At 36.0% G+C, this 27075-nt stretch overlaps 1 protein-coding gene across 7 annotated transcripts in view; it reads right to left on the reverse strand.

The window, feature by feature from the left end:
- The window catches only part of LOC122629268 (leishmanolysin-like peptidase), a 233148-nt gene that overhangs the window by 48403 nt on the left and 157670 nt on the right, over window positions 1-27075 (reverse strand). For all 7 annotated transcript variants that reach the window (XM_043812489.1, XM_043812492.1, XM_043812491.1 and 4 more), the window contains one exon: window positions 2372-2402. In XM_043812489.1, coding sequence (XP_043668424.1) covers window positions 2372-2402 — 31 coding nt within the window. The remainder of the gene's footprint in view (window positions 1-2371; window positions 2403-27075) is intronic.

A 27075-nucleotide genomic window follows, 5' to 3' on the forward strand; every position in this document is an offset into this window, starting at 1 on the left:
GCGAGAATTTTTCCCGCAAACCGAGTTTTGTATTAGGATCACATGATGTGCGAAAAGGTGGTACGTTTCGGCGTATGTTTCTCCAGGTAAGTCATTGTCTCCTGTTGGAAAGTCAATGTTTTGGCACAAGATATCGATCCATTCGCCGTGTGTTGTATACGCCCATGTTAGGAATTACAAACTTCTTGGTTTTCTGAAGAGTATTTTTTGGGGATCGGGATTTGTGATGGGATATAATTAAAAAGACATCTGATTTTGTTCACATTAATCATTTTATTTATTATTTTTATTAATAATTTATGATACATACATTATATTTGTTAATTATACAAATGTTTTCTGTATCTTATAAGTTTTAGTATAATATTTGTTAATATAATACAATATTATTCTACATAATACAATATCGTATCAATATAGTATACTATTATAGCGCTTTATACAAAAGTCGTACTTCCTATATCACTTCATGCTTGTGAAACTACAGACGAAATAAACGTAATTTATTTCGTTAGAAGTTCGGCCTTTGTTTACAAAGTAGCACGTTGAAACTTACCTGCTCCATGTAAGTTATTGTGTCCTCTTAAAAGTTCAAATTTCTGGCAAAGCGCGAATGTTTCCCGCAAACTGAGTTTTGTATTAGGATCACATGTTGCGCAAAGAGGTGGCACGCGAAATCTTGCTTCTTTTTGAAATATGGTTATAGTGGTAGAATTGAATAAAAGACACGTTTAATTTTGTTTACATTTTTATTTTCATTTTTATTAATAATACATGATTTATACAATATATTTCATTATTATACAAGTTTTTACTGTATTGCATATAATGTTAAATAATATATTTTATTACATAACTATTAATAATAGAATAATATAGTATATTATATTGTATAATATATTATATTATATTTCAAAATAATACAATGGAATACTACATAATCCAATATCGAGCAATATAATACATTATAATAGTGCTATGTACAAAAGTCAAACTTCTAATATCACGTCATGACTTCTGTAATTACATACGAAATATAGGAAATATATTTCGTTAGAAGTTTGACCTTTGTTTACAAAATTCGATTTATAATATAATGATAGTATTTTATAATAGTAGATATGCTTACGTGGCATGTTGTATTCGTCTTATCAGATGATATTCAACTATAAAAAGGAAAATATGTAGTTTCACTTAAGTAAATGAATTTGACTTTGAAATTTCATCACTTAATCTCTAAAAGAACTAGCACCATATGATGTGTCCTTTCATATCAAACAAACTTGTAGAAGTATATTTTCGTAGGTTCAGTCCATCACGGAATATAAAAATTAAAAATAAAAAATATATCGATTAAAACATAAGATTGAGGATTAGAGAGCTTATTATGCGAACTCCAAGAGAGACGTGCATTATATCAAGTTGACGATGCTAGCCCGTATTCGAAATGTAGCATACACAGACGATCTCTGATTGAAACGCGGCCAGTAATTTCCGGTTATTTGGCGCATACGGTTATGGTTAGAATGCTCTGTATTAGGCTGTCGGCCATGATGCCAGCAACATTTGATACGACGACGCGAAACACCGTCCATCCAGCACAATTCATTTCCACTCGATGCATACGTGCCTATTGATACGGACAGAGTGAGGAGAAAGTTCCGTGAGAGGTAGAAAGAGAGAGAGAGAGGGAGTGAGAGAAAAAGAAGGGAGAGAGGTATAGAGTGAGTGAGAGGGGGGGGGAAGAAAAAGAATGGAGAGAGGTATAGAAAGAGAGAGAGAGAGGGAGAGAGAGAAAAAGAAGGGAGAGAGGTATAGAGAGAGATAGAGAGAAAGAAGGAAAGAAAGAGAGGCAATGAAAGAGGGTTGAGGAGGAGGGGGTGAGAGAGAGAGAGAGAGAGAGAGAGACAAGAGAAGAAAACAGAAGAGAAGAGAAGCTTCATTTTACGTTGCAATCTCGAGCAACCGATGAATGAAGATGATGCTTTCATCGATGTTATCTCATCGTTGAACGTTCAAATGGTAGCCTATTTTTTCTTGAGAATTCCTTGACGAAGGGAAAGAATGTTTCTTTCGATGTATGTGTGATTGATTACTACTGTATATCGCAAGCTTGGCGATTGTTAAGTAAAATAATAAGAAAGCGTGATAGAGATATATCTATACGAGCCGTTATTTTTTTCTTTTTTCTTAAGATAATACAAGTTCATTGACTTTCATATTATAAATAATCAATAAAAAGTATTTTAATTTAGATTTCATTGAATTTAAAAAAAGGAAGAACAAATCAATTTACTTATATGATCATTAAAAAATAACTGCTCGATTATGTACGGATTGTTTAAATACTAATCGCGTTAAGATAACTTACATTTATAAGATCCAACTTCTCGTCGTCCAATCTGAAACAAAAATGTTGAAATGCGTGAGTGAATAAATGTAAAATCATGGTGAAACGTGAGGTTTAAAGAGATTTAGGAAATGAGGAGGAGAGAAAATTGGCGTTCGAAATGTAATGTAATAAAGTTAAATCTTGATAACATACAAGGTGACTCTTATTCGACAACCACCCTGACGAGGATAAAGGTAGGAGACCGTTTTGCTGCTCTAGCGTTAACCAGCCAATTTTGAAAGTTCGCGGTGAATCAACGGACAAACTAATTTACCAACTAATTTTCGAAATAGGAATTCCAAATGAGAAGGTCGCCCGACGCGTTCTGGATGCACGGATACCTAACTCCACTCACGGAAAACTACTTTTGAAAGACAAGTTACATCGTGACTCTTCCAACTCCCTCTCTATTTCTCTCTATCTCTTTAAACGCGTGACATCTTCGTTTATAAGCCAAAGGTTGAACGAATACTAAATATTAATCTATTTGGTAAAAGGTATATAAACAAAAATGAATTTCAAACGTAAACATCCGGAAAAACGCGATATGAAACATATCTAAAAACAAACTCTAATAAATCTTTATCGTTTTAGATGATCATCTATGAAATCGATTGATTTACCGATTTTTATCTAACTATTTTCTGATTTTACACGATTGATATTTCGATTTTTCTAACGATTTCTTTCTATTTCCAAAAATAAGAAAAAGAATCTTAATTCGATAAGAAATTTGTTATCGTCTAATAAAGTAATATGTATTCGAGTAATTTATTCGAAGTTGATTTCGAACGAGCACCCTCGACGTTTGTTAATCAAGACAAATGACATCTGACTAAAGCAAATCGTATTTTCCTCCTCCTAAACCATACTTCTTCGTTCCTCCTCGATGAGGCGGTTTTCTTCTTAAACAACTAATGCCTCGATTAACATTTTAATTATCTCGCACGAGATACGAAAGTTCGAGAGAACGTTCCTTAAGCCTTAACGAGAGAAGAAGATTAGAGTATCGTTAGGGTAGGCGAGCCTATCTTCTCCTTCTCTCTCTCTCTCTCCTTTCCTCATCACCCATCTCCCACCTCTTATAGTCGTCCGCGAATCTAATTTGGGCTTAACGTAGCGCGATATGAGTCCTCGGGAATAATTTGTCGCGGCTCCTTCACGTCAAGGAGAACGGGTTTACAAATAACTTTGAAGAGAACCCTTCAAGAATTTTGTGAATTTGGTGAAGAAGACAACGAAGGTCGGAAGACTTAATTTGATCCGCTTGATGTTATGCATAATATATTTTTTCAAAGATGTGTGTATGTGTGTGTGTGTGTGTGTGTGTATGTGAGTATTACACTATTGCGTTATAAATTGTAATAGAAATGACATGATAGAAATTTACTAATGTAAATATGTCTGTGAAATTTTTCTGCAGATTAAAATATAAATTGTATATTCTTATTTATGATATCTTCTTGTATACGATATATAAAATAAAAATAATATTCTTGTGTATAAAAAGAAATAATTTTTTTCATTGAATTAATCCCTCCTTTTAATCTCCTTACTTTCCTATACGAAAACTTTCCATCGGCGAACACGAAAGGACGATTATTCTAATGTACATGACAGAGACAAATCACTTAATATTCGTCATACGCGTCATACTCATGATATATTAGAATCCGCTAAAGCGGGCTACGCTCGATGCGTTAGCCGCAACTCGAATACGTAGGTATGTACGAACATAGTACGTAAATACATAGGTAGGTAAGCGCTGGAGTGACGTAGGTACGTAGATACATACGTACACAGATGCATGCATGCATACATACATACGTTCACACGGTTAAACGGATAATCGAAATTGCCCTTAATCGTCACACGAATATTCGCAGGTACGCTTTAATAGGTTCGCGATAGATAACGCGAGGGGCCTAACCGTATCTTGTAAAAGTGATCAGATCGAAGTAAATTATCAATTATCAATTTCCTTAGCTCCATTTTAATCATTTAAAGGCGAAAGAAAGAATAATTCAAACGAAGCGAATTTAGTGACCGAACGAGAAAAAGATCTACATACGTATTTACATAAAACACAAAATGTTTCCCGATAATACGAGAGGTTCGATGATCGAATCTCTCTGTGGAGTTTTCCTTTCTATGTTATTCCTTTTCCTTTTTCCATTTTTATCCGTTTTAAAAGCAATCCTATCCTTCTACCCTCTAGCAAAGTTAAAGGCGAATTTTCACGAGATCCATTGCGAAGACTGTCCCCAACGCAGGGTCACAGCACGTAAAGTACACAGTAAAGAAATGGGTCGCTCTTAGATGGAACAAGGGTTAAGGTAGTTGTAACTAGAGAGTTGGCTTACCTTACGCGAACTCATTTTCTCTGTTATAAAAGCGAGCTATGGATAGAAAGATAACTCTGTCCGTCGTGGGAATACTTCTCTCTTGCCGATGGTAGAGATATAATATCCGACCTAGACGTGATTTTAAAGTAAATCTTTCTTCGTAGAAATTGTCGCGAACGAATGAGGCAAGATAAACTCAAGAAGAGTGAGAAAACGACAGAGAAGAAAATCTCCAATTCGGACTCCCTTAATTCTCGAATTTTTACTCTCCTTAGTTTTCCTTTGTTCTTGACGAAATTTTCGAACTTATCGAGAAGATAAAGAAAATTAATATAATTATATGCAGGGAGATTTATATAATACATCATTGTTTCATTATTACTTGAAACTTGTTTCTATCAAATGGAGATAACTTGTACTTTCTATAGTTCAAGATACTAAATGCAAACTTGAAAAAGAATTTTGAAATGAAGACAAACAAAGAAAAATACGATAGAAATTAACAATCTACTTTCTTTTTGTTCCATTTTTATCATCTTTTTTTAGTTACTATCTTCTCTTTCTCCCTCTCTCTTCCTCTCTATCTATCTATCTATCTATCCCTTTTTCTTTCTCTATCTCAAACATACTGAAGTTTTTCTCCCAAGCCATTCTCGTCTCGACTAGCCGAGCAATTTGCAGTTCTACCGGGTGGTGATTAAGATGCTTAATCTGTAGGCGAGCAAATGGTCTCTCCCGCGCCACCCATCTTTTTCCCTTTTCTTTCTCCATGTCTTTCTCGCTAAACTCGAAAGTTAAAAAAAAATCCCAAAGAGAAATACAACCCTTTATCTTCTTTACTCTTTTAGTTCTAAAATTCGACGTACATATATATACGCATGTTTACATACGTACTATATCTACTTACCTAAGTTGGGAACATGCAATACTAGCCATAAAATATTTTAGGATCAATTAGTCTTTTTGAAAAAAAACTTATAAGTAGAGTATGTACATTATATTAGTACAAATTATATTATAATATATTTTAAAACACAAAAAGCAATAGGGTTATAGAGTTAATACATTGTAGATTAATGCATTGGTTATAGATGCATTCGCGAGTAATATTATACATGAATGTTGATACGAAACAAAGATCTTTAACGATTAACCCGCATTCACCCTTAGCTCTAATGCATAGGCCGTTTACGCATAGCGTTGTGTTCATTAGTAGCCACGTTATTAGGGCAATATTTGCATTGCCTATCCATAAACCGTTCAGTGGTAATCAATCGTTAATTTGGTAACGAACCTGATCTCTATTGAAAAGGAACCCTTAGATAAGAGCTAGTGTCATAGAGGCGATAAATTAACCGTGAAGCCTTTTAACGCGTCATCGTCATAGTCGTCGTCGTTGTCGTTGTCGTTGTCGTCTATCTTGAAAATTGACTCTACTACAACAACGTGTTCGTGGAAGCGTTGACTTAGGATAATTACGAGGCCAGATGAGAGTATGATAATTAGTGAAAGTAGGGAAGAAGAGAGAGAGAGAGAAGGAGAGGAAGAGAGGGAGAGATGCAATATAGAAGATAAGAACGGTATAATAAAATAGCGAAAGTAACAGAAATCTAATCGACTGACAATCGTAACAACAATGACGACTAAGATGCGTTTGTTCGTTTAGTTAGCCAGAAATTAAAATAAACGCGTAATTAGATGGTTCGCATCACGAAGTAGGTAATAGGTACACACGACGTGACGTCTATTACTGAAATCAGTCATCATTTTAGGTAGGAGCTACGATGAGAGAGAGGTTGAGAAGGCGACGTTAATGTTCCGCAACCTGGCTGCTATGTACGTACGTTAATAGCGAGAGTAGGATTATTAATGATAGTCATATTGCGAGGGAGAACCCGTCTTTCGCCTTCGTATGAACGTAGTACTATTGAACCATATTCGTGTTCTACTTATTATTAGCGAAAATATATTAACAGAACAATCAAAGGAAATCACGTTGGAATTAATTTCTTATAGAAGGAAATGGAGAACGAATATTATTTAATTAGTTTGCTCGAAAAAAAATCGAGAGAACTTATTTCTCGTTGCAAAACGTACGCGAAAGTAATGTAAAAAAATATTTCGATCTAAATTCAATATTTTCGAGAAGATTCTTTATCATAAATATTAATTTACATCTTCATAAGAGAAACTCAAAGTCGTACTTCAGCGATAATGATGAAACAAATATCTAATTGATATTACGTGATAGAAAGAAAGGAGACTATCGAAAGATACTTAGGTAAAACTGTAATCGTTCATTAAAACCGATGCAGAAATATTATGAGAGCACTCGAGCTGTTCCATTTATTTTCATCTTTACGATTTCTTCTACTTTTTCATGAAATAGGAAATATATGTTATACGATCAAAGATTTATCTGCTGGCCTTTATCTCGGACATCGTTTAGTAGTAGTTGACCTCACCGAATATACGTATCGACATATTTACGTTATCTATTCATCCAAAATATTTATCTTCCCAATAAAGTAGATAACAAGGAAAATGGTCAATTTTTCTTTGTCGTACATATCGCAAAAAACAGGTCACTATTCCCGACGTTTACATTGTAAATATAAGTACCTACACCTATATTAGGAGTGTATCTCAACAATTTTTCAATGCTTGTTGAAAAATGACGTGATGTTTGGAAGAATTCCGCCTAGAAGGGATGTAAAGGGAAGAGGACAGAAGGGGATGTAAAGGGATAGACAGAAAAAAAAGAAAAAGTAATAGCCGGCAAACCGTAGGTATATCTATATTGAACGAGTGAGACACAGAGTAAAGTAATTTAATAATGCCGGGGGCGATGACGATACCGACCTTAACGATGAACTTTTCCAAGCGTTTAAACGCGATAATAGCATGGAACGCCCTTATACTGTTGGAATTCCAAACGCCGATAACACGGACGATACGATAACGATGGGAATGCTTTCTAGAAATGACGTTTCGTTATAACACTAGAGATCCCTTACGTTTTATCCTTTTAAAATAATATCGCCCAAATAAAGGAAAGATTTTCTAATAACTAAGAAAAAAATCGTAAAATATTTTTTATATCATATATTTTAAATGTAAAAGTATAATTCTATTCTTTGATTCGATCAAAATTACAGCATTCGTTTCGAAGAAACGACATTACAAAAAAGTAATTCAACGACTAAGAAACCGCGAAGAAAGAAAAAGAGAGAGAAAAGAAAGTAAATAATTCTTTGATTTTAACAGAGAATAAACTCGATCAAAGAAACTTTAAGAATCTGAAAGCAAAGCGAGAGAAAGAGAGAGAGAGAGAGAGAGAGAGAGAGAGAGAAGAGGAACTTTTGAACTGTTAGACGTATTAATCAATCTTCTTGCAGTAAGTACGCATAATTAACTTGTGGTGTTCATTAATCAAATAACACCGACCGACTAATGCGCGAATATTTGTCTTTTTTTTTCGTTTTAAAGAAGGAAAAATAATTTTCTATAAATATATATCTATATCTTTTCCTACTACTCCTGCAGATCGATACGAAACATACGTGAGTATTTCCGAATCGCGCCAATTAATTCGTTGCGAAATCGTCCGACGTATCGATTGAAGCTTCAGAGGAATCAGAGAAACAAAAAACGAGCCGATACTTTTTCTCCCTCTCTGATTCTCTGTCTCTCTGTGTGTGTGTTTCTCTCCTTTTCAGAATTTTTCGACAAGCCTGCTTCGAAACTTGATGACTTGATCCCCCCTCTAAAAAAAATATATATATAAAATAAAAATAAAAAGAAGGGAATTAAATCAGAAAAATAGTTTTCGTTTTTAAAAAAATTACTCGACAATGTCAATCTTCCATGTAGTACAATCGATAACTATTTTTCTCTTTCCGTTAGACCGAACAGTTACAATTTTGAAAGAAGAAACTAAACGTTTCTGATTTTCTTTTTTCTTTTTTCTCGCAGCTACTTGCGCGTCCTCCATAAATATCGGTAACGTATGCGATATACAAGCCCGTGGAATTGGTATAAGTATACGTGCGTATCTCTGTGTGTATATATATACGTGTGTGTGTGTGTGTGTGTGTGTGTGTGTGTGTGAGTGTACATACGCACGTTAGTGGAAGCTTAAGTATGAGTTATAGCGCATGCCGGCTACGAGGAGAACCCGGACGGTTGCCGGTGGTTAATTATACGGTGGGATTAGCTTGGCCGGCACCACCGCAAACCCACCCCTATAATTTTCTCGAGGGTTCAAATTCGAGCGTAAAGCGAGCTCTCTTGCCCGAAGCTGCTCGAAAGGGAAACGAGCGAACGTGAGAGGGATGAAAGGAGATAGGGAACAGTTGGACGGCAAGGCTTTGCGTGAGATAGAACATCCGGATTGCGCTCGTGTTACGCCTTTGCACCGTCTATTTGCCATCTATTACAATTGAACTATGTCGAATTCGCTTTACGATTCGTATCAATGAATTTTACTTTAATTTCCTAGATTTTTATTTCGAACAAATCGTCGAAAGAAATGAAGTAAAGAGGACAGATATTTTCGACATTTCATATAGTTTCACCTACGATAATAAATAATTCTTTAAAAAATCAATAACAATATTTATGTTATATTGACGAACGGTATGTTAACAAATAAATAAAAACGATAATATCGTAAAGATCGAGAGAAAAGAATTCTATGGGGAAATTCGCAAAGAAAATGACGAACGAAGCTCGATCGTAGACACGATCGTAATAAGAGAGAAAGTGCTAAAAGAGAAAGAAATCAATTCGAATAAAGGGAACGAAGAGGTCTTTGATCAAATGTCATTCGAGAATACAACGTTATCGCGAAGATCGTGCCTGATTTTCAACGTAGAACGAGCGATAAAACGTCTATGTCGTTTACAGCAGCAACTCGTTACAAGCCTTCATCGATTACGTTTCCTTTTGTTGACTCGACTTTGCGAATCGTGGCTCAGATCTAAAGCGATGAGAGAAAGAGATAACGCATAACTGGCCAGGACTCTTTTAATCGCAGATCAAAAAGATTCAATCGTTCTGATCTCGTTTTCCTCTCGAATCGATTACGACAATCGAGTGAGAAGAAACGCGTTCAAGGCTTTACCTCTGTCTTTATCATTTGCCCTTTCTTTCTCTTCTTCTTTTTTTTTCTTTCTACTGCATACTCATTCATCTATCCTTCTCTTTACTTTATTTTTTATCACATTTATCTACGCCTCGTTTCTACTACCACCGTGCAGTTTCTTTTATCGAACGTTAATGAAACAAAGAGCAATCGTCCTATTTCGATCGAACGAAAAATCGATGATCTCCGGCCAGGATTGTTTTACCGATTTAGCTGGCAACGAAGATCAGAGCTTAGGATTAGAATTCTCATCCTAATGATAGCAAAATCGCACGAGGAATCCAGGAATTAAACCGTACTTAAGGTCTTACCATTCTCTCTCCCCTAAGACACGTTGGAACATCTTGCATATTCAAAATACGGATTCGAATGTCTCGAGTTCTCTTCCTCAAGTCCTTCTAAGATTCAAAGGATTCGTCGTGGGCGAGATTCTTCGGATCTTATCAGAAAACGAATTCGGAACGAAAAAATTGTACGTATATGCGTACGTACATACCTATACGTATATATTAGAGAAAAAAGAGATAGGAGACAGAGACAGTTTCTAGGCTCATTTTGGAACCCAGAGACATGTGCGACAAGCGCGTACGGAACGACAGATATTGCTTTTCCGCGATGTCGTAAATTCGTACTAGTCTCGTATTAATGCTCGGTGCCGGTGTCGTCACGAAAAGGAACGCACAAAATTTCCTCTCTATCTCCGTCAGGTCGTTACTTATTTCTTTTCGGGTTCCAACGATACTGCATCACTGGATTTCACGTTCTCTCTCTCTCTCTCTTTCTCTCCCTGTCTGTTTTCCTCTTCTTCTTTATCTATCCCTTTTCCTCTCTCATTCTTCTTTCGAGTATGAGACCTTTCTACGACTCTTATAACAACATGGCCGAACGCGAACTCGTAATGAACTATCTCGCTTAATTAACTCACTCGTCTCTTATGTTTCTCGAGTACTCTAAATAAAATAGACTTCCACCGTTAATACTTCGGTATCTATGAAGAAGAGAGTGCAAGAGAGAAAAAGAAGTTTGCGTTTCTGCTATTAGAGAATTCCTGCTTTTCTTTTTAACGAAAGTATCTTTAAAAGAAAATAATATAAATTGTAAAGAAAAAGAGAAAAAGAGTGAGAAAGGAAAACAAAGATAAAGACAGATACAAAGAAAGAGACAAAAAGATATATGTCGTTTATAATGTGTACCTTTTTGAAAAGCTATATCATGAAATGCGAAAGAAGATGAAAAACTTTTCGAAAAGCTGGATAGAAATTAATCTAAAGTACTCCATTCCTCGGAGTAGCTTTTTTTCTGAGTCAAACATAACACTCGTACATATTTTACATACATACATGTATCCCGAACGTGATGCTCTAATAAAGTGATATGAGAAATTCTAATTACATCGCAAATTTGATCGCTATATATAATCAGCGGAAACTAATCTAATACCGTGATTTACCGGCAATAATCGTTAATACATTTTAAACATTGTTTTTCTCTTTCTACACGTTTCAGGATACATTATTGGATTACACCGAAGGCGTGTTATTATGTAACAATATCACCAATAATAAGAAAAAAATTTTATGTCAATAACCTTACTACTACTCGTAAAAATCTACAATTCATTCGTATCAACGAATAAAAGAAATAAAAGGAACAAAGAGATTTTGTTTACGATTTGCGAAAATATTAAGAACAATACCCAGAGTTTTGTTGTGTTCCAAAACAATTTTCCCATTTTCTCGAAAGTTTTTTCTTTTTTTTTATTTCATTTTACAACAGCAACAAATTTGCGAATTTTTTCTCTTGGGAGTAACGAAGAGACGTATGTATATGCACACATACACACAGTTATAGACTTACAAACAGAATCATAGTTTCACACGTCAAAATCTTTTCGTGTGATGTCGTTCGAACTTGTTACAATTGCGAGGTACAACGAAAAGAGAGCGGAGGGTTGAAGGGTGGGGATGACAGAGCGAAGTGGTACGTACGCACCAATTCAAACAAGTGACATCAAGTTGACATTTTTCCGTGGATTTCTCTATGGCGGAGAAATTGCGTGCTAGGGTGACGTCAAATATCGCCTTCCGTTTCGTTCTTCGCATCCATCGCGCAATCTCTTCGTCTTCGCGCGCGCGTGTGTGTATGTATGTATGTATATATGTGTACATGAAAAGATATATATGTACATATACGGAAGAATATACTTCTACTATTTTATCTCTCTCTCTCTCTTTCTTTCTGTTTTTCTCAGTCGCTCTCTCTCTCTCTCTCTCTCTCTCTCTCTCTCGGATATCGGCGAAAAGTTTTGGCTGCCGACGTCAAGTCGTGCAGCAGCACACCGGAACGCGCCATGGCACCGATGCCAGTTGAAATACACCCGTGAGACAACGGCTGCTCGTATAAGTTTAATCCTCCACAACGATATAGCCCGCTGGGAGGACCGAATCCTTCTCAATTCTCCCCTTCTCCTCTTATAACCGTACTTCACTTCCTTTTTGTCCCTATTCTGCAGTTGACCTCGCCATATTTCTCACTCTCTTTCTTTCTCTTTCTGTCTCTATCTAACTTTTTCTCTCTCATCTTTCTTCTTTTAATTTTCCATCTTGTATATACATACATATATATATGTGTGTGTGTGTGTGTGTGTGTGTGTGTGTATGTATGTGTATATATGTGTATGCGTGTGTGTTTCTTTCTCCAGCAGATTCTTTCTTCACGATGTAATAAACCGTTCCGTTCTGATCCAAGAGTCTTCTCTTTCTTTTTTCTTCGCTTTCTTCTTCACGTTCGTTCGTTCCATTTTTACTTTAATTCCGTCACGACGATCATATAAAAGCCATTGCAATCACGTCGAATTTAAAGCGCTCCAGGGCCTCTCTTTCGATCCCGCGAACGAAAAGGTTCCGGCCTTTGTGCAGAGCGAACGTTCGTCGTCGAACGTGGATGGACTTTCGACGGGATGACGAGGAGCCGCGAGCTACGCGAATTCTTCTCTCTCTTTCTCTCTCGCATCTCCCAGACCTTTCTATCTCTCTTTTTCTCTTTTAATTCTACGTACACGTTCTCCCTTATTCTCTATCTCCATCACGGCCCTGCTTTTTAATTTCGCCAAGAATCGAAACTACTCTACTATTCGTCGACGTTATTATATGTTGAAAATTTATTATCCCTCTATGATAAATTTCATCGAAATGATCCTGAAAAATAAAACATAGGATGAAATTTTAGAATGACGCGATTTCAAACGTGTCTAGAAACGAGAGAACGATAATTTAATTTCTCAACGCGTTTCATCCTCTCTCTGGACTATGCGTTATCCTAATGCGATTTTGAAACGTTACGCGTGCCTTGAATCGTCGGAAACTTTTCCGAACGGTAGCAGATCTGACGTGATGAAATTTTTCAGTAAAATCGTACGGTACTCCGTGCTAGGTAGGGATTTTTCTACGCCAACGCTTTCGTATTTTTCGTTTGCTAACTCAACCGTTATTTTTCCTTAGGACTGGTTAGTTTCTTCGTGATATATATATATGTACACACACGCACATACTTACATATATTTTTCTCTCTCTCTCTCTCTCTCTCTCTCTTCCTTCCTTTCTTCTTTTTTTTCTTTTTCCGACAGGAAATAAATGAGATAATAAAGCATTGCTCATCATATGGTCCGAATGATCAAGGTCACCAAAGAACAAAATAACACATTCCGCTTCCGGTTTATCGTGTAAGAAGAAGATATCATCTTGGAAAAATCACTTTCTCCAAAACTCTCTCTATCTATCTTTTTTACCAGAGAGGGAGCTCATATTCCCGTTGGAAGTTCATCTTAGCAAGAAAGAGCTAACTCATTTTTCCAACGAAGCGTTGCCTCCACGCCGACCACTACCAGCGCGCCACCACCCTCTTGTAATTTATTATCTCAGGCGAAATAAGAAAACGACTTACTCGAATAAGCCGGTTTCTATTTTTTATATTTTTCTTTCCTTTTCTTTTTTCATTTTAATTTGTTATATGTATAAATTGAAAAATATAACGACATAAAATTTTACAAGAATATGGTAAAATAAACGTGAAATTCAACGTAAGTACTATGAGAACGATAATGAAAATCGGAGGTAGAAAAGGGAAAATTTATGACGACGAAAATGATGAAAATTTATCGAGAAATGAATACGAGAAAGAATGTCTACTTCCACCTCGAGAGACGATAGAACAGGAAAAAGAAAGAGAAAGAGAAAAAGAAAGAGAAAGGAAAAGAAAGAGAAAGGAAAAGAGAAAGAAAGATAAAAATAATATATATGAAGGACGTAACATGCATTTGATTTCGAGGCACGCATTAAACAGATTCGATGTAGGAAGACTGGAAGAGGCAGTTAGAATCTTTGGTGTCTGTCTACCGACCGAAATCGTGAAATTTCGAAAAGATATGAGCCGCGCATGACTTGGCCGATCTCTCTCTCTCTCTCTCTCTCTCTCTCTTTCTCTTTCTCTTTCGAAGGCGTACACCGTTTATCTAGTTTCGTATTCCGTCGTCGCCTTCTGTCTGACGATACACCCGGCAACGTAATACACGAACTTAATCCACATTCTCCGAGGACTCGCGCGTTTCTACGTGCATGCTCCATTCGCGAACGTCTTTTCTCTGTCTGTCTGTATGTCTGTCTATCTGCTTCTCTCTCTCTCTCTCTTTCTCTCACTACTCTGCTCTACTCTATTCAACTCTACTCTTGTAGTCGTTGTCTTTCCTCGAGAAATTCAATTTAGTCTTCCTTCTCTCAAGCATTTACGGGCGACGCCTTCCTACGATAGTAAGGAAGAAAGAGACAGAAATGCGGAGAGTATAGTAGACTCCTTCTAACAAGTGGAATTAGTTACGAATTAATGTTTTTAACAAAGATTGTGAAATGAACAAAAAGTTTAAGGTGAAAGAGGAAGAAAAAAGTAACTTTTCTCTCTCTCTTTCTCTTTCTCTCTCATTTTATTTCCCTTTATTTCCGTGTTTTTTTATGGTATCGCTCGCCGATCAAACCTTTTAATTAAACTTTTTTTCTACGCCGATCTTGTTTCTCCGCTTATGCAAGAACGTAATCGAATCTTCCGGTATCTATATGGAACTACACGCAGAGAGAAAATCGAGTTTCACGAACGCACACCAATACCGACGATTAGTGAAATTAATTGGTGTATATTGATAGGTAGTCACGAGGAGCTATTACACAAATTTACGTTTGTTTTAAATTTAATGAGGTCTAAATAAAAAATTTCATAGGTAGATAGGTAACTTGCTAGCTAGGTAGCTAGATAGGTATGTACACGTGAAACCAATCGGATTAGTTTCATGGAGAACTGTCGAATAGGAAATACACATGCGGTTCGATATGCTGAAATGAAAATCACTAGATACCACGTAGATATACGTACAATATGTAGGTACATGCCGCGGAGAAAATCATAGAACTGTTTATTATCGATGAAAACGAAATGTGATCCCATCGAAACACGTTACGGAGAAATTCGAATGAGATAACAACGAACGATAAAGCTTGTCTGTCTGCTTTCTCCTCCCTTTTCCACCTCCTGTCGCCACCCCTTTCTCTTCCTCTCTCTCTCTCTCTCTCTATCTTTCTCCCTCATCTCTCTCAATTGCACCCCACAGCTTCCCGGATCGTGCACAAATATTCGGCTTTTCTCCGCTCAGTAGCGTAGATCCGATTATAAACCGGCGAGAGCTTTCCGCGGTTGTAATTTTCGCATTAGCACCGAACCGCGGCCAACCTAATTCGATGATACTACCGTGTACAAGCGCGAGCGCGTACAAGCGTACTGCAACGATTCACATATTTGGCGTACCAGGGATATCCTGTGTCCCAAACGACCATTCGACAAATCCTGTATTTCCATGCGAACCCTTGACTAATTCATTCGATGGAATTTCGTCTTTGAAAATCCGATCAAAATAATTGACTTTCCTTTTTTCTGACTAAGTCAATTTTATCGTAAATTAGAATGGATAAAGGTTGAACGTTTTTTTTCTTCCTTTCCCCTTTTATTTATTTATTTTTTTTTTATTAACAAAATATACCAGATTCGATTTTAACGAGACACCCTGTAAATGTAATATACACTTTATACGTTGCAAGCGATTATTCGGATGAAATCGTAGAAACGATAATTATAATAGTCTTTAAACTTGCTGCGAGTTTGAACGTAATCGAGTGAAGAAATTTAAGAAAAAAAACAAAAAAAACAAAAAAAAATAGAAAAGTGGAAATCTCAACGGGACGAATTAATGTGGCGACAATTAAGACGAACAATCCGAGAAGACGGGAAATTTTTCGCTATGAAGAAAAGGAACTCGTAGCTCTCAGAAATAAGAAACGTCGAGGCAAATGAAGAAAAAGTTCCACTCGTCGCTAGAATCCTTCGTTGGAACGTTAAACGACAGACTATCCTTCTTCATTCTTTCACCCTTAAGGGAAGAAAATCGTTCCGGAGTGTTTCAACGAATGAAGACGAGAGGAATGAAAGAAATTTAAGGGGAACTCGTTGCTGCTTTCTTTTTTTTATTTTTAAGAAGCTTTCGCGATCGCTGATTCAGAAATGGCGACGATGCGGACTTTGCAAGTCAAATATGGAAAGCTCTCGTGCCTGGACAGCTAAGGTGTATGAGTAAGCGAGAGTGAGAGTGTGTATAAGAGAGAGAGAGAGAGAGAGAGAGAGAGAGAGAGAGAGAGAGAGAGAGAAATAGAACTACTTCTCGATAAATCTGATTTATCGTAATAAGGTCTTTCCGCGCCGCAGGACTTACGGAAGTTTGCGTCCCAGAAGTGCACCTTCCGTCCATCCAGTCACACTATTACTCTTTGCGTCTGACGATCGCGCTGAGAGAGGGAACTTCTTTTCTAACTCGCAAACACGAGACGGGAGGGGCGAGAGAGGGAGAGAGAGAGAGAGAGAAAGAGAGAGAGAGAGAGAGAAAGAGAAAGAGAGAAAGAGAAAGAGGAAAAGAGGAAAAAAAGAGGCTGGTGCGACGTTGGAAAGGATGAAAAATGAGGGTTATCGAGTTACATTCTCGGGAAGGTAATAATTTGAGAGCTCGGTGATAAAGTATTAAAGTTAAAGTGACATCATCTCGCACTAATGGCGTCAAGTGATTTACCATTCGCCGCTGATATTCATAAAGTGATAACAAAATAATAAAAAGCTATAATAGGCAAGTCAACGAACGTTCGAACGAATTCAATATTCACAAATACTCTGGTCAGTTTCTTAAGTTTCTCTTTTTTCTTTCCCAAACGATGGTAAACGATATTTTGATTAACAACGCGTCCATTAATTACACGGACACGCATTGGAATATATCCAGACCGTTGATAATTTCCTGGCGATGCATTCGCGTAATTAAACACGTAATTATGCATTAACTTCTTCATGGGAATGCGCAGATGGTATTATGAAATATTTTACAATAATATCTACTTTGGTAGATAACTGTATACGAACGCTCGCGGTATGCTATCACAGTCGTTGTAATCTTTTTATCAATATGTAGTCGATTTATCAATAAAACACATTGGATTTTAACTCTGTTTTTAATTCTTACATATTTATAATACGCGTGAATTGGATATAACAAATATATTATTCAGATAATCCTTTATCGACGATCTTTCTTTCCTTTTTTTTTCATTAATTAACCTTCATATTAAGCTTCAATAATTAACCTTTAGAATCATATTAATGTTTATTCAAGCTTCCTTCTATTATACACGAAGAATATGTTATCGAGACGAATGATGAAATAAACGATATTAACGTATGTATTTCAATAAATCAACGAACACACGGTAGCGTCAGTATCATCGTTGAAAGCACACCAATTATCGAACGAAATAACGAAGATCGGTACGAAGCGTATGCTTCCATTAACGTTATACTTAATTAATCGAGTTGTTGATCTTCAGAGTCGTTCATCGTGTGTTCTCAAACCGAGATGAAAAAGCAATAATTTTTTAATCCGTTTTTTCAATATTGGATATAAATCGGTTTTTTATTTCTTTCACTTTTTTGTTTTCTATTATTCTAAACTTATAAAAAAGAGAAGAATAACAATTTTTGTGCCTATAAATAAATTCATGAGATATCACAAACGAGTCAAAAATGAATTCGCTCAAGCATGAATTTTAATTTTTCACTGTAATACGTAAATATTTTAAATACGTTCGCGCGGTTTACGACGCGTGTATTTTTAATTGTTCGTCATTTTCCATTCCAGTAGTTCGTTGCAACAGGAACAACAACGACGCAGTTAGGTAGATGAGTTAGAAGATTCTATCAACGATTTTAATATTTAAAGAGCAAGCAACTTTATCGTCTTCTTTATCGTCAAAGTTGCCGGCAAATTCGCTGATAACTTCGCGAGAGATACCACGGTAATTGCGCATATATTCGACATCATTTATGATTACGACCAGACTCGTTCATCTTTTGTTAATAGTTTCTACTTGCTAAGTAGTAAGTACCGGTACTTACGCACACAAGATCGGAAACCAAAAATGTGATAATACTTATTGCTTTTTCGCGTACAGTTAAAAATCCTTTTCAATCATTTCTATCTGTCGTATTTTTCTTTCGAATTTAATTAAATTATCAATAAAATTCCGTTTAATTTTAAATATGACAAGTAGTAAGTATCGATATTGAAACAAACAAGTCAACGTTTTTTTCTTTGGAATACAATTTATTTCAAATGAGGAGCTCTTCCTCGTTTATTCAAGTGCGTCATTACGTACAAATTCGATCCCTCTAGGATCGTGATAGTCTCCATCTATTGTTCGTTAAGAGGACTAATTTAAACTTTAAAATGTTCTTTGCTTCATCGCAATGAAATACCATGAATTCCAGATTTTCTTTTACGATCGCCTCGCCATTGACTTTTTAAATCAACTTTGGATCCTCCGTATACTTTGTGTTCTACTTTGACATTCTACGCGCCGTTTTATTCTTTCGAGGGTGTACTTTATACACGAAAAAAAAGAAAAAGAAAAGAGAGAAGTATAAAAGAGAAAGAAGAAGAGAGGAAAAAACAGAAAAAAGCGAAAAACAAAAAAAAACAAAAATCAAAAAAGTTTCCCTTCGTAGCCTCCGACAGACACAGCATGTCGGAGGAAGTCGTTCGTTTTACGGCGTTCTAGCTCGTAAGCTTAATCGTGGTGGCCTCGGAGAAGACAGGAGTTTTAATTAGTTTTAATTCCAGTATAGAGACTCCTTTTTGCGGCACGGAGCTCGCCAGAGCTTGCGCCAACTTGAGAGATAGAGATAGAAAGAGAGAGAGAGAGAGAGAGAGAGAAAGAGAGAGAGAGGGAGAAAGGGAAAAAGAGAGAAAGAGGGAATGAGAACGCGCGAGAAGAGGTAATCGCCTAACGGATAAGCGTGCCGCTAAAGCTGACTCAAAAGAAAGTTTTCATAGTTGCCGGGTGAAATGGGAATCAGTAGAAAATTAATACGGCTTAGATAACTTTTGATTTAACATAAGCTTAAAGAGTATACTTAGGAACACGTACTCGTATCAAACGATATGCTGAAATTTCATATCAAGAAAATCAATAAAAATTATACATTTACAAAATTCTTCTTCCTCTCTTTTTCTCCCGCTCTTTCTTTCTCTCTCTCTCTCTCTCTCTCTCTCTCTCTCTCTCTCTCTCTCTTTCTCTCTCTCTTTTTCTTTCTGTCTTTATTGTTTTTGTTGCATGTCCAATCAACGATCCATACAAAGAGCAACGATTTTAAAATTGTCACGAGAGAAGATAGAAGATAAAAAAAGAAAAAAAAAAACGAAGGAAAAAAAAACTAAAATATAGAAAAGGAAAAAAAAAGAAACGGAAGAAAGATAGAAAGGGTCTTTGTCCTGGCCGTTCACGTCGCAGTCAAAGTTTACAGAACTTGATGGAGTTGGTGAAGCCGAGGGTGCGAAGCGGAGAAGAGATAAAGCACGTTCTCTTTGTAACTGCAGAAACGAGATTGCCTTACCGATCTCCCCGTGTGCGCGCTATCAACTAAAATACGAAGGACAATGTACCTTTGATGCTTTCAACGACGACGTATTGACGTTTCTCTATCCCTTTCTCTCTTTCTCTCTCTCTCTCTCTCTCTCTCTCTCTCTCTCTCTCTCTCTTTCTCCCTTTCTCTATCTATCGCTATCTTTCTCATTCTCATCCCCACTCTCACTTTGATAAGTATAACAATTGATCTGTTTTATCAATCAAACGTCTAACCCTATTTCTCTCTCTCTCTCTCTCTCTCTCTCTATTTTCCAAAGACATCGAAGGTAAACGAAACGTCTTCGATCTCGTCTTGCCTTTTCTACTATCGAAACTTGAAAGCTCAAGAGCTTTCGCGTTGGATACAATACTGGCCATGTAATTCGAGAACACGCTTGGATACGTGCGAACGAGCTAACCAATGTCGAGTAAAGTGAAATAAAAAGAAAAAGACGAATAAGAATAAGAAGAAGAAAAGAGAATTCAATATTTCACAAGAGATTTTCGAAGAAATTCCTAACTGAAGAAGAAAAGCAGCAGCAAGAACATAGTCCGTCGTCCAGCTTTACCGCGGTAGATTCGAGCTCGGCCTCCAAACGCAAAGATCTGTCTCTCTCTCTCTCTCTCTCTCTCTCTCTCAGAATCCAATATTCTTCTATTCTCCAGCAAACCCTCATTCCTCTCGCTTTCTCCCATCATGCTTCCCCTACTTCCCTCTGCCTGAGGCCACCGATAAAAGTCACGGTGAAAACGAGAAATCAGCGACGTAGTACTCGTACTACTCGTATTTATATCGAACGCAACCTATTCGTAGAAATCGAATTCAATTTAATCCGATCATGCTTGACGGTCGCGAATAAAATTTATCCGCGATTTTCAACGATTTTCTCTTCATTTTTCTTATCAGCTTTCATACTAAGTTGTTCTCTCTCTTACATTTTTCTCTGTGGTCGATAGGAATCGTCTCGATTCGTCGAAATACACATACACCCTCCCACGCACACCTGAATACACACAGACGCATACGTTTAACTGTCGTACAAAAAGGCCGATAGAGTTTGGAGGACCACACTAAGAGCAAACTTCGTTTTACCCTTCCGATAACAATGTTTTCCCGATGTGATTTCAACGATCGAATTTCTACTCTATCCTTTCTTACTTCTACGACGACCTCTTTTCTTCCTGACCCCTTTTATTCTTGATATACTTACTACTATGCGAAAGTTCGAAAATCGCGGGATCAAATCTTTTCTAAACGGAAGAGACATTTATTTACTTTTCCCGATACGGATTTCGATATCTCTATTATTTTTTCTTTTTCTTTACACGAATCATTTACCTTTCTCTTTATTTTTGAAATTCATATATATGTGCAAAAATGTTCTTAATGAAATTGATCTATCGTACGAAATTAAAATAGAAAATTTGGTTCGGTTATTAAATAGATATGTAAATTTGATCTACCCTTTTATTAAATTTGAATTACTATATTAAACGATCGTTATTTCCTGTACGCAAGAAAACGAAACGAAGTCTCGGGGAAAATTAATTTAACGAACCAGACCTGCAAAATTAAAGGGTTTGCGTGTAAAACCTTCCCGGTTGTATTTTTTCCTCGTTGCTTGCTTATGATAAAACGCGAATATCGGTAGTTACGCGAAATAATATTATCCGTTGCTTGCCCAAGATGATGCCGTAGAAAATTCTGGCTTCGTCAACCGTGAATTTTACTCTGGCTTACTCACGGATGCATAGAATTTTTTATTAGACGCGTAGCCAATTTCTATGCATTCACGATCAACGTCGCTCGCTCGGTAAGGATCTAAGTCGTAATAAGAAAGTATGCTTATTTACGGAAGAAAATATTTCTGATTGACTTTTTATATCAGCTATTAACTATTGCCATTTCAATCTAATCGATTAAAAAGTTTTTAGAAACAAAGTTTGATACTGCGAGTGACAAGATGTCGATCGAGCGACGTTTAATCTCCTTCTTTAAGGGTAGGCAAGACGAAGTTTATATTATAGTTGAGTAGTATCGAACGACAGATATAAGGGGTTGGAGTGTAATAAGCCAGCGAGAAGGAAAGCTCGGAGAAATTATATCTCTGATGTCTTGTAGTTTGACATGGCTGGATTGGCAACCGTAACTACTTCAAACTTGGGTACACGCACGTCAAAGAAAATTATAATGAAAAACGTAAATCGACTAACAGAATTCACTCCTCTCGAATGAAAAAATACATTTATTAAAAAAGAAAGAAAGAAAGAAAAAGAAAAGAAAAAGAGAAAAAGGAAAGAGAAAAACTCCTTCGTTACTTATATTTATAACGAAATCTAACATTCGATAATATAAGATAAAAATTTAATTATCTTTCGAAAACATAAAAATGTTCGAATTTGTCGATTTTTAATAAATAGAACGGCTTCGATCGGATTGCAAGGAATCCCAAAAACGTTTTGACAAATATTATAATTTAATAAGATGAAGCTTCCCCATGATGTCGGATTCAAACGATTCCACGTTTGCATTCGCATTGTCGTCGAGTCACGACGGCACCGTGCCACCACCCCCGCGTTTTCCCACCCTAGCATTCGCGCTTAGGGGACTGGAACAAAGCTCTTAACTTCCGTAATTTCAATTTCAGATTACTCGAGCTTGGCATCGGTAGTAGTAGTAGTAATAGTAGTAATAGTAATGTAGTAGTAGTAGTAGGAGTAGTAGTAGTAGTAGTAGTGATAGTGGTATAGTGATGGTAGTGGTAGTGGTGATGGTAGTGCCAGTAGTACTAGTAGGTACGGTTTCACGTGCATTGTCAGCCGAGAGAGGCCGTCACGGGACTCGCAGCCGGCGCAGTTCAAATTGAATTTCCACCGTCGAGCCAGCTAGCAAAGCAGCCAAGAAGGCAGTCAGCCGAGCGAAAGACCGGCAACACACGAAGAAAGAGGACATTGTTGCATTCACCGGAAGTTTCAGTCTTTCAATTTAAAAGAGATCTTCGAAAAATAGAACAGAAATTTTCATTGAAATTCGATCTTAATTGACAAGGTTCGTTTCTTTTCTAAAACAAATATCATCTTTACTGATATACATACGTATAATGTGATGTCTGAAGAGCTTTTTTTATCTTTTTCTTCTTTACTTTTCTTTTTCTTTTTTCTTTTCTCATTAAACATATGCAAACTAGACATTTAAATCGTCCGAGATAAATTGATTTCATTAGTATATTTTATTACGAAACGTTTTATATAAAGTTTTTATAAACTAATCAGACATCCAATTATGCAAAATAGAATTTGTACAAAGAAAATAAGCTACTTTCTGTTCTTTCCTTTTATCCTTGTAATATGATCCTTTAATATTAAGTTCTACCTTTTGATATTTCTCAAATAAAAATAACTTATACTCGTCGGAATGGATTAAACCGAAACGAGTAAGGATATTCAAGGATAATTAGCCATATTTCATTAACGAGAATAATCCCAAGCGATTTACCGACTGTGTCCTTAGGTATTATAATCCTCTGGGTTTGCGTGATTGAACAGGTAGCCATGCGATGATGAAAGGAGGAGATAGTGAAGGTCGGTGTGAGGGTGGTGGAGGAAGAGGATCGAGGAGGAACGGTGGTCGTCGTTTATGTAGACAGCGTCGGCATCTATAATGTGATGCATAAGTTCAACCCCCTATGGGGGAATTGTTCTGCATACAATAACGACCTCCTGCTTGTGTCCCTCGAGAAAGCTGAGGTAAGTCTCTCTGTCTGACTATTGAAATCCTATATATGCATATATATATATATATATATATATATATATGTATATATATATATGTGTACACACAGAGGATAGATAGAATCGACTAGCTTAAGTGAAACGTCGATTCGAAATTACTTTTGATCGCGACATGAAACGTCGAACGTTTCCATAAATTGCTTTGCCATCTCGAATCAAAATAATTGAACGAGTATGACTAAGAAAACAATTCATTAATTATTCTTACTGAACCGTTATTGAACGTAATTCGTTAAGTAAAATGTAATGAAAAATAAATTTATCAGATTTGTCTTTCAGAAAAAATTCAAAAAATCCATATAAAAATCATTGGTAAAGTGTAATAGATGTAAAAGATTACTAAGATATTAATGTAAATTACTTGGAGTGAAACTCTGAAAATAATATGATTCGAAAAGAGAATCGAAATAGAATAGAATAAAAGATTATTGAAAGTTAGCTTGGTAGAAATTCTTTCTATAATATCCACAATGTAACTGATCGGTTTCATCCATTTTAAATATCGCATCCGTTCAAGTTATCCTTTCGGCGAAAGAGAACGTTGCGAAGGAAGATCGAAGCAACAGGTTCATCGAAGTGAAACGGTACGAGAAGAGAAGGAGGAAGAGAAGAAGGAGGAGAATAAAGTGAACGAAGAAGAAGAAGTAAAAGAAGAAGAAGTAAAAGAAGAAGAAGTAAAAGAAGAAGAAGTAGAAGAAGAAGAAGAAACTAACGATGAAATTGTTCTTCCGATAACTTTGTACAACTATAACGACGAAGATTGTTAAAAATTTAATGACTAATTATGATTTGTCGAGATTCATTCGAATAAATAAATCTATGACGAATTAATAATCGACCCTATTCCTATTCCTTTGTAATCGAATTTAAATTTTCCTCTGAAACTCTTTTCAATTCGAATTCAATTTAAACTAATGAAAAATAAAAACGATAACGCGTTATTTAATAAAATCGCATAATTGCAAATATTTCAAAGGATAATTTATATCTATATTTTCACGCAAAACGTAAAGCTAATTTTATGTCGCCGTAATTTGTAGTTGAAACATTACAAAACTCGGTGCACAGACGCATACGAGATTACACTTTACACCGTATCGTTTCACCGCGTTCGTAAAGTTAAACGTTGAAAGCGTGTATATAGTAAAAAGACTTATACGGCTCCGAGGTGGTACAATATTTTTTTTCTACGATGAAAGCCGTAGTGAGTATCAAGGAAAATGCTTAACTTTCAAAGCGAGTGGTTAAAAAAATATGAGCTTCCCAAGTGGAAGTTGGATAACCTAAAAATTCTACTGACCTACAGAAATTCACATTCTCCCTGACTTTCATGATCGACTTTTTTTACACTTTCCTCTTCGCTGATAAGTACCATGATAATTAACGAAAATTATTTCAATTTTATATGCCTTGAAAAAAAGCAAAGAAAAAAACAAAACAAACTCTTTTAAAGCAACATGAACAAAAGAACAGGAAGAGTAAATGAATGGTGGTGATAATTAAAAACTAGATGAACAGCGGCAACGTATTCGACGAAAAATAAAAACTCATTCTAAAGTCAAAATATTCGATAATTAAGCTAGAAATATTATAAACTTTATTATTCCACTGAAAAAAAAAGAAAGAAAATAACAAAGTTGACAAGAAAATAAAAGACTATTATCTTTCGTATTTCGATATTCAGCCGAGCTCCGCTCTCAGCTTATTTTCCGGTTCATTCGATACGGGTCGATCGAAAAAAAGTGATTGATGATAAGCGCGAAAGTTTTGATAAGTTTCTTGAATAAAAAGGAAAATTAGGTGGAAATAAAATTCTAATTTTAACCCGATTTTAGTAAAAACGAGATAAGCCTAATAAGTTAAATTTCAAAAATCGTTACGAACCTCGAATCGAAGTTTCGTGTTATAATCCAAATAAAAAAAAAGGAAGAGAACGAAAAAAAAATGTCGAAAATGCGATCTTTCTCCCGAAGCGAAGTAAAACTTCACGGTTCGTTTTCACATTGACTAACGCGAATTTATGCGATATAAATCGAAACGATCGCGCGAGTAATGTCACGCATGGACGTGGAAACGATTAAATATCGGTATCCATTATAGACGGCTGTCGGTGGAATAAATTTTCCTCCGGCTGACGGGCCATGTCATAAATCAAATCGGCACGCAGGGATTTCGGGAGAAATGATGTCAATCAGAAATCGTTACGGTGTTGATAATAACGCCTCTACGATACTTTTCGTTAATCCAAGATTAATAAAAAAGAGGACTTAGCATATTGACAGGGAGAAAATAAACGCTAAAAATAATCTCCAATCGATTCGTTCGCCTCGAATGGTCTGATTTTATTAAAGAATTAAAGACTACGAATCAAAATCATCTTCATTATTTTTTAAATAAATTAATATTTCGTTGGATATTTAATCGATAAATCATAAATATAGAAATGATATCGATGAATTAAAACAGATAAATGAAATTACGAAGAACTATTATGGAGTCATGGTGATTTCATCATTTTATACCAAAATAAATTTTCGATCAATCTTTCGAGAAAATTTTGCATTATTTATAAAACTTGTTGCCAGTACTGATACAAATAAGTACATTATCTTTGTTTGTAAGCAACAATATATAAAATTGTTTTTCCATATATTTATACTATTAAATTTTATTTTAACTTTAAAATCTGTAATGAAAACTCTATCTACGTTAAAATATTGTAATAATTACTATTATAAAATTATTAACATAACATGTAAATGATTTATGCATATTAATACATATATACGAAACGTATTAAATCATAATGATTATTCAATATAGAGAATAGTTTCGAATCGATGGCATGTATAGAGGTTACAATAAAGAGGAAAGCGAGGGAGATAGAAACAGAGACAGAGACAAAGAGAGAGAGAGAGAGAGAATCATGTGCATTTCGATGCATCGTGCGAGCTCGAGCTTGCTCACAGTGAATATGCACATAGCAATATAGGTGAGCATTAGATGCACGAATCGTCCATAGGCGTGGATCGTGAATCCAGCAGGATGGCAAACAGAGAACACAACGATCGCAAACGGTGAAACTAGCATCGCGTGCCTGGGAACAGAGCGGCCTTTGTACATCTGCGAGCAGCCCTCATGATCGTGAATCTCGTTGATACTACGATTCCACGTCGTAACAATGAGCTAGCGTCAAAGCTTAGTTAAACGGATTTGCGTTTGTTACTGGAGTATCATAGTACCAGAATTACTACTACCAGGGAATGATCATGAACGGACGTTTGATCCCTCGAAATTAGAAGAAGAACTTTGAGGAAAGCTACCAAGGATCGTTCCATCAATCGACAAAATCTATTTTATATT

This window comes from Vespula pensylvanica, chromosome 5, assembly GCF_014466175.1.
Source record: "Vespula pensylvanica isolate Volc-1 chromosome 5, ASM1446617v1, whole genome shotgun sequence".
Lineage (NCBI taxonomy): Eukaryota > Metazoa > Arthropoda > Insecta > Hymenoptera > Vespidae > Vespula > Vespula pensylvanica.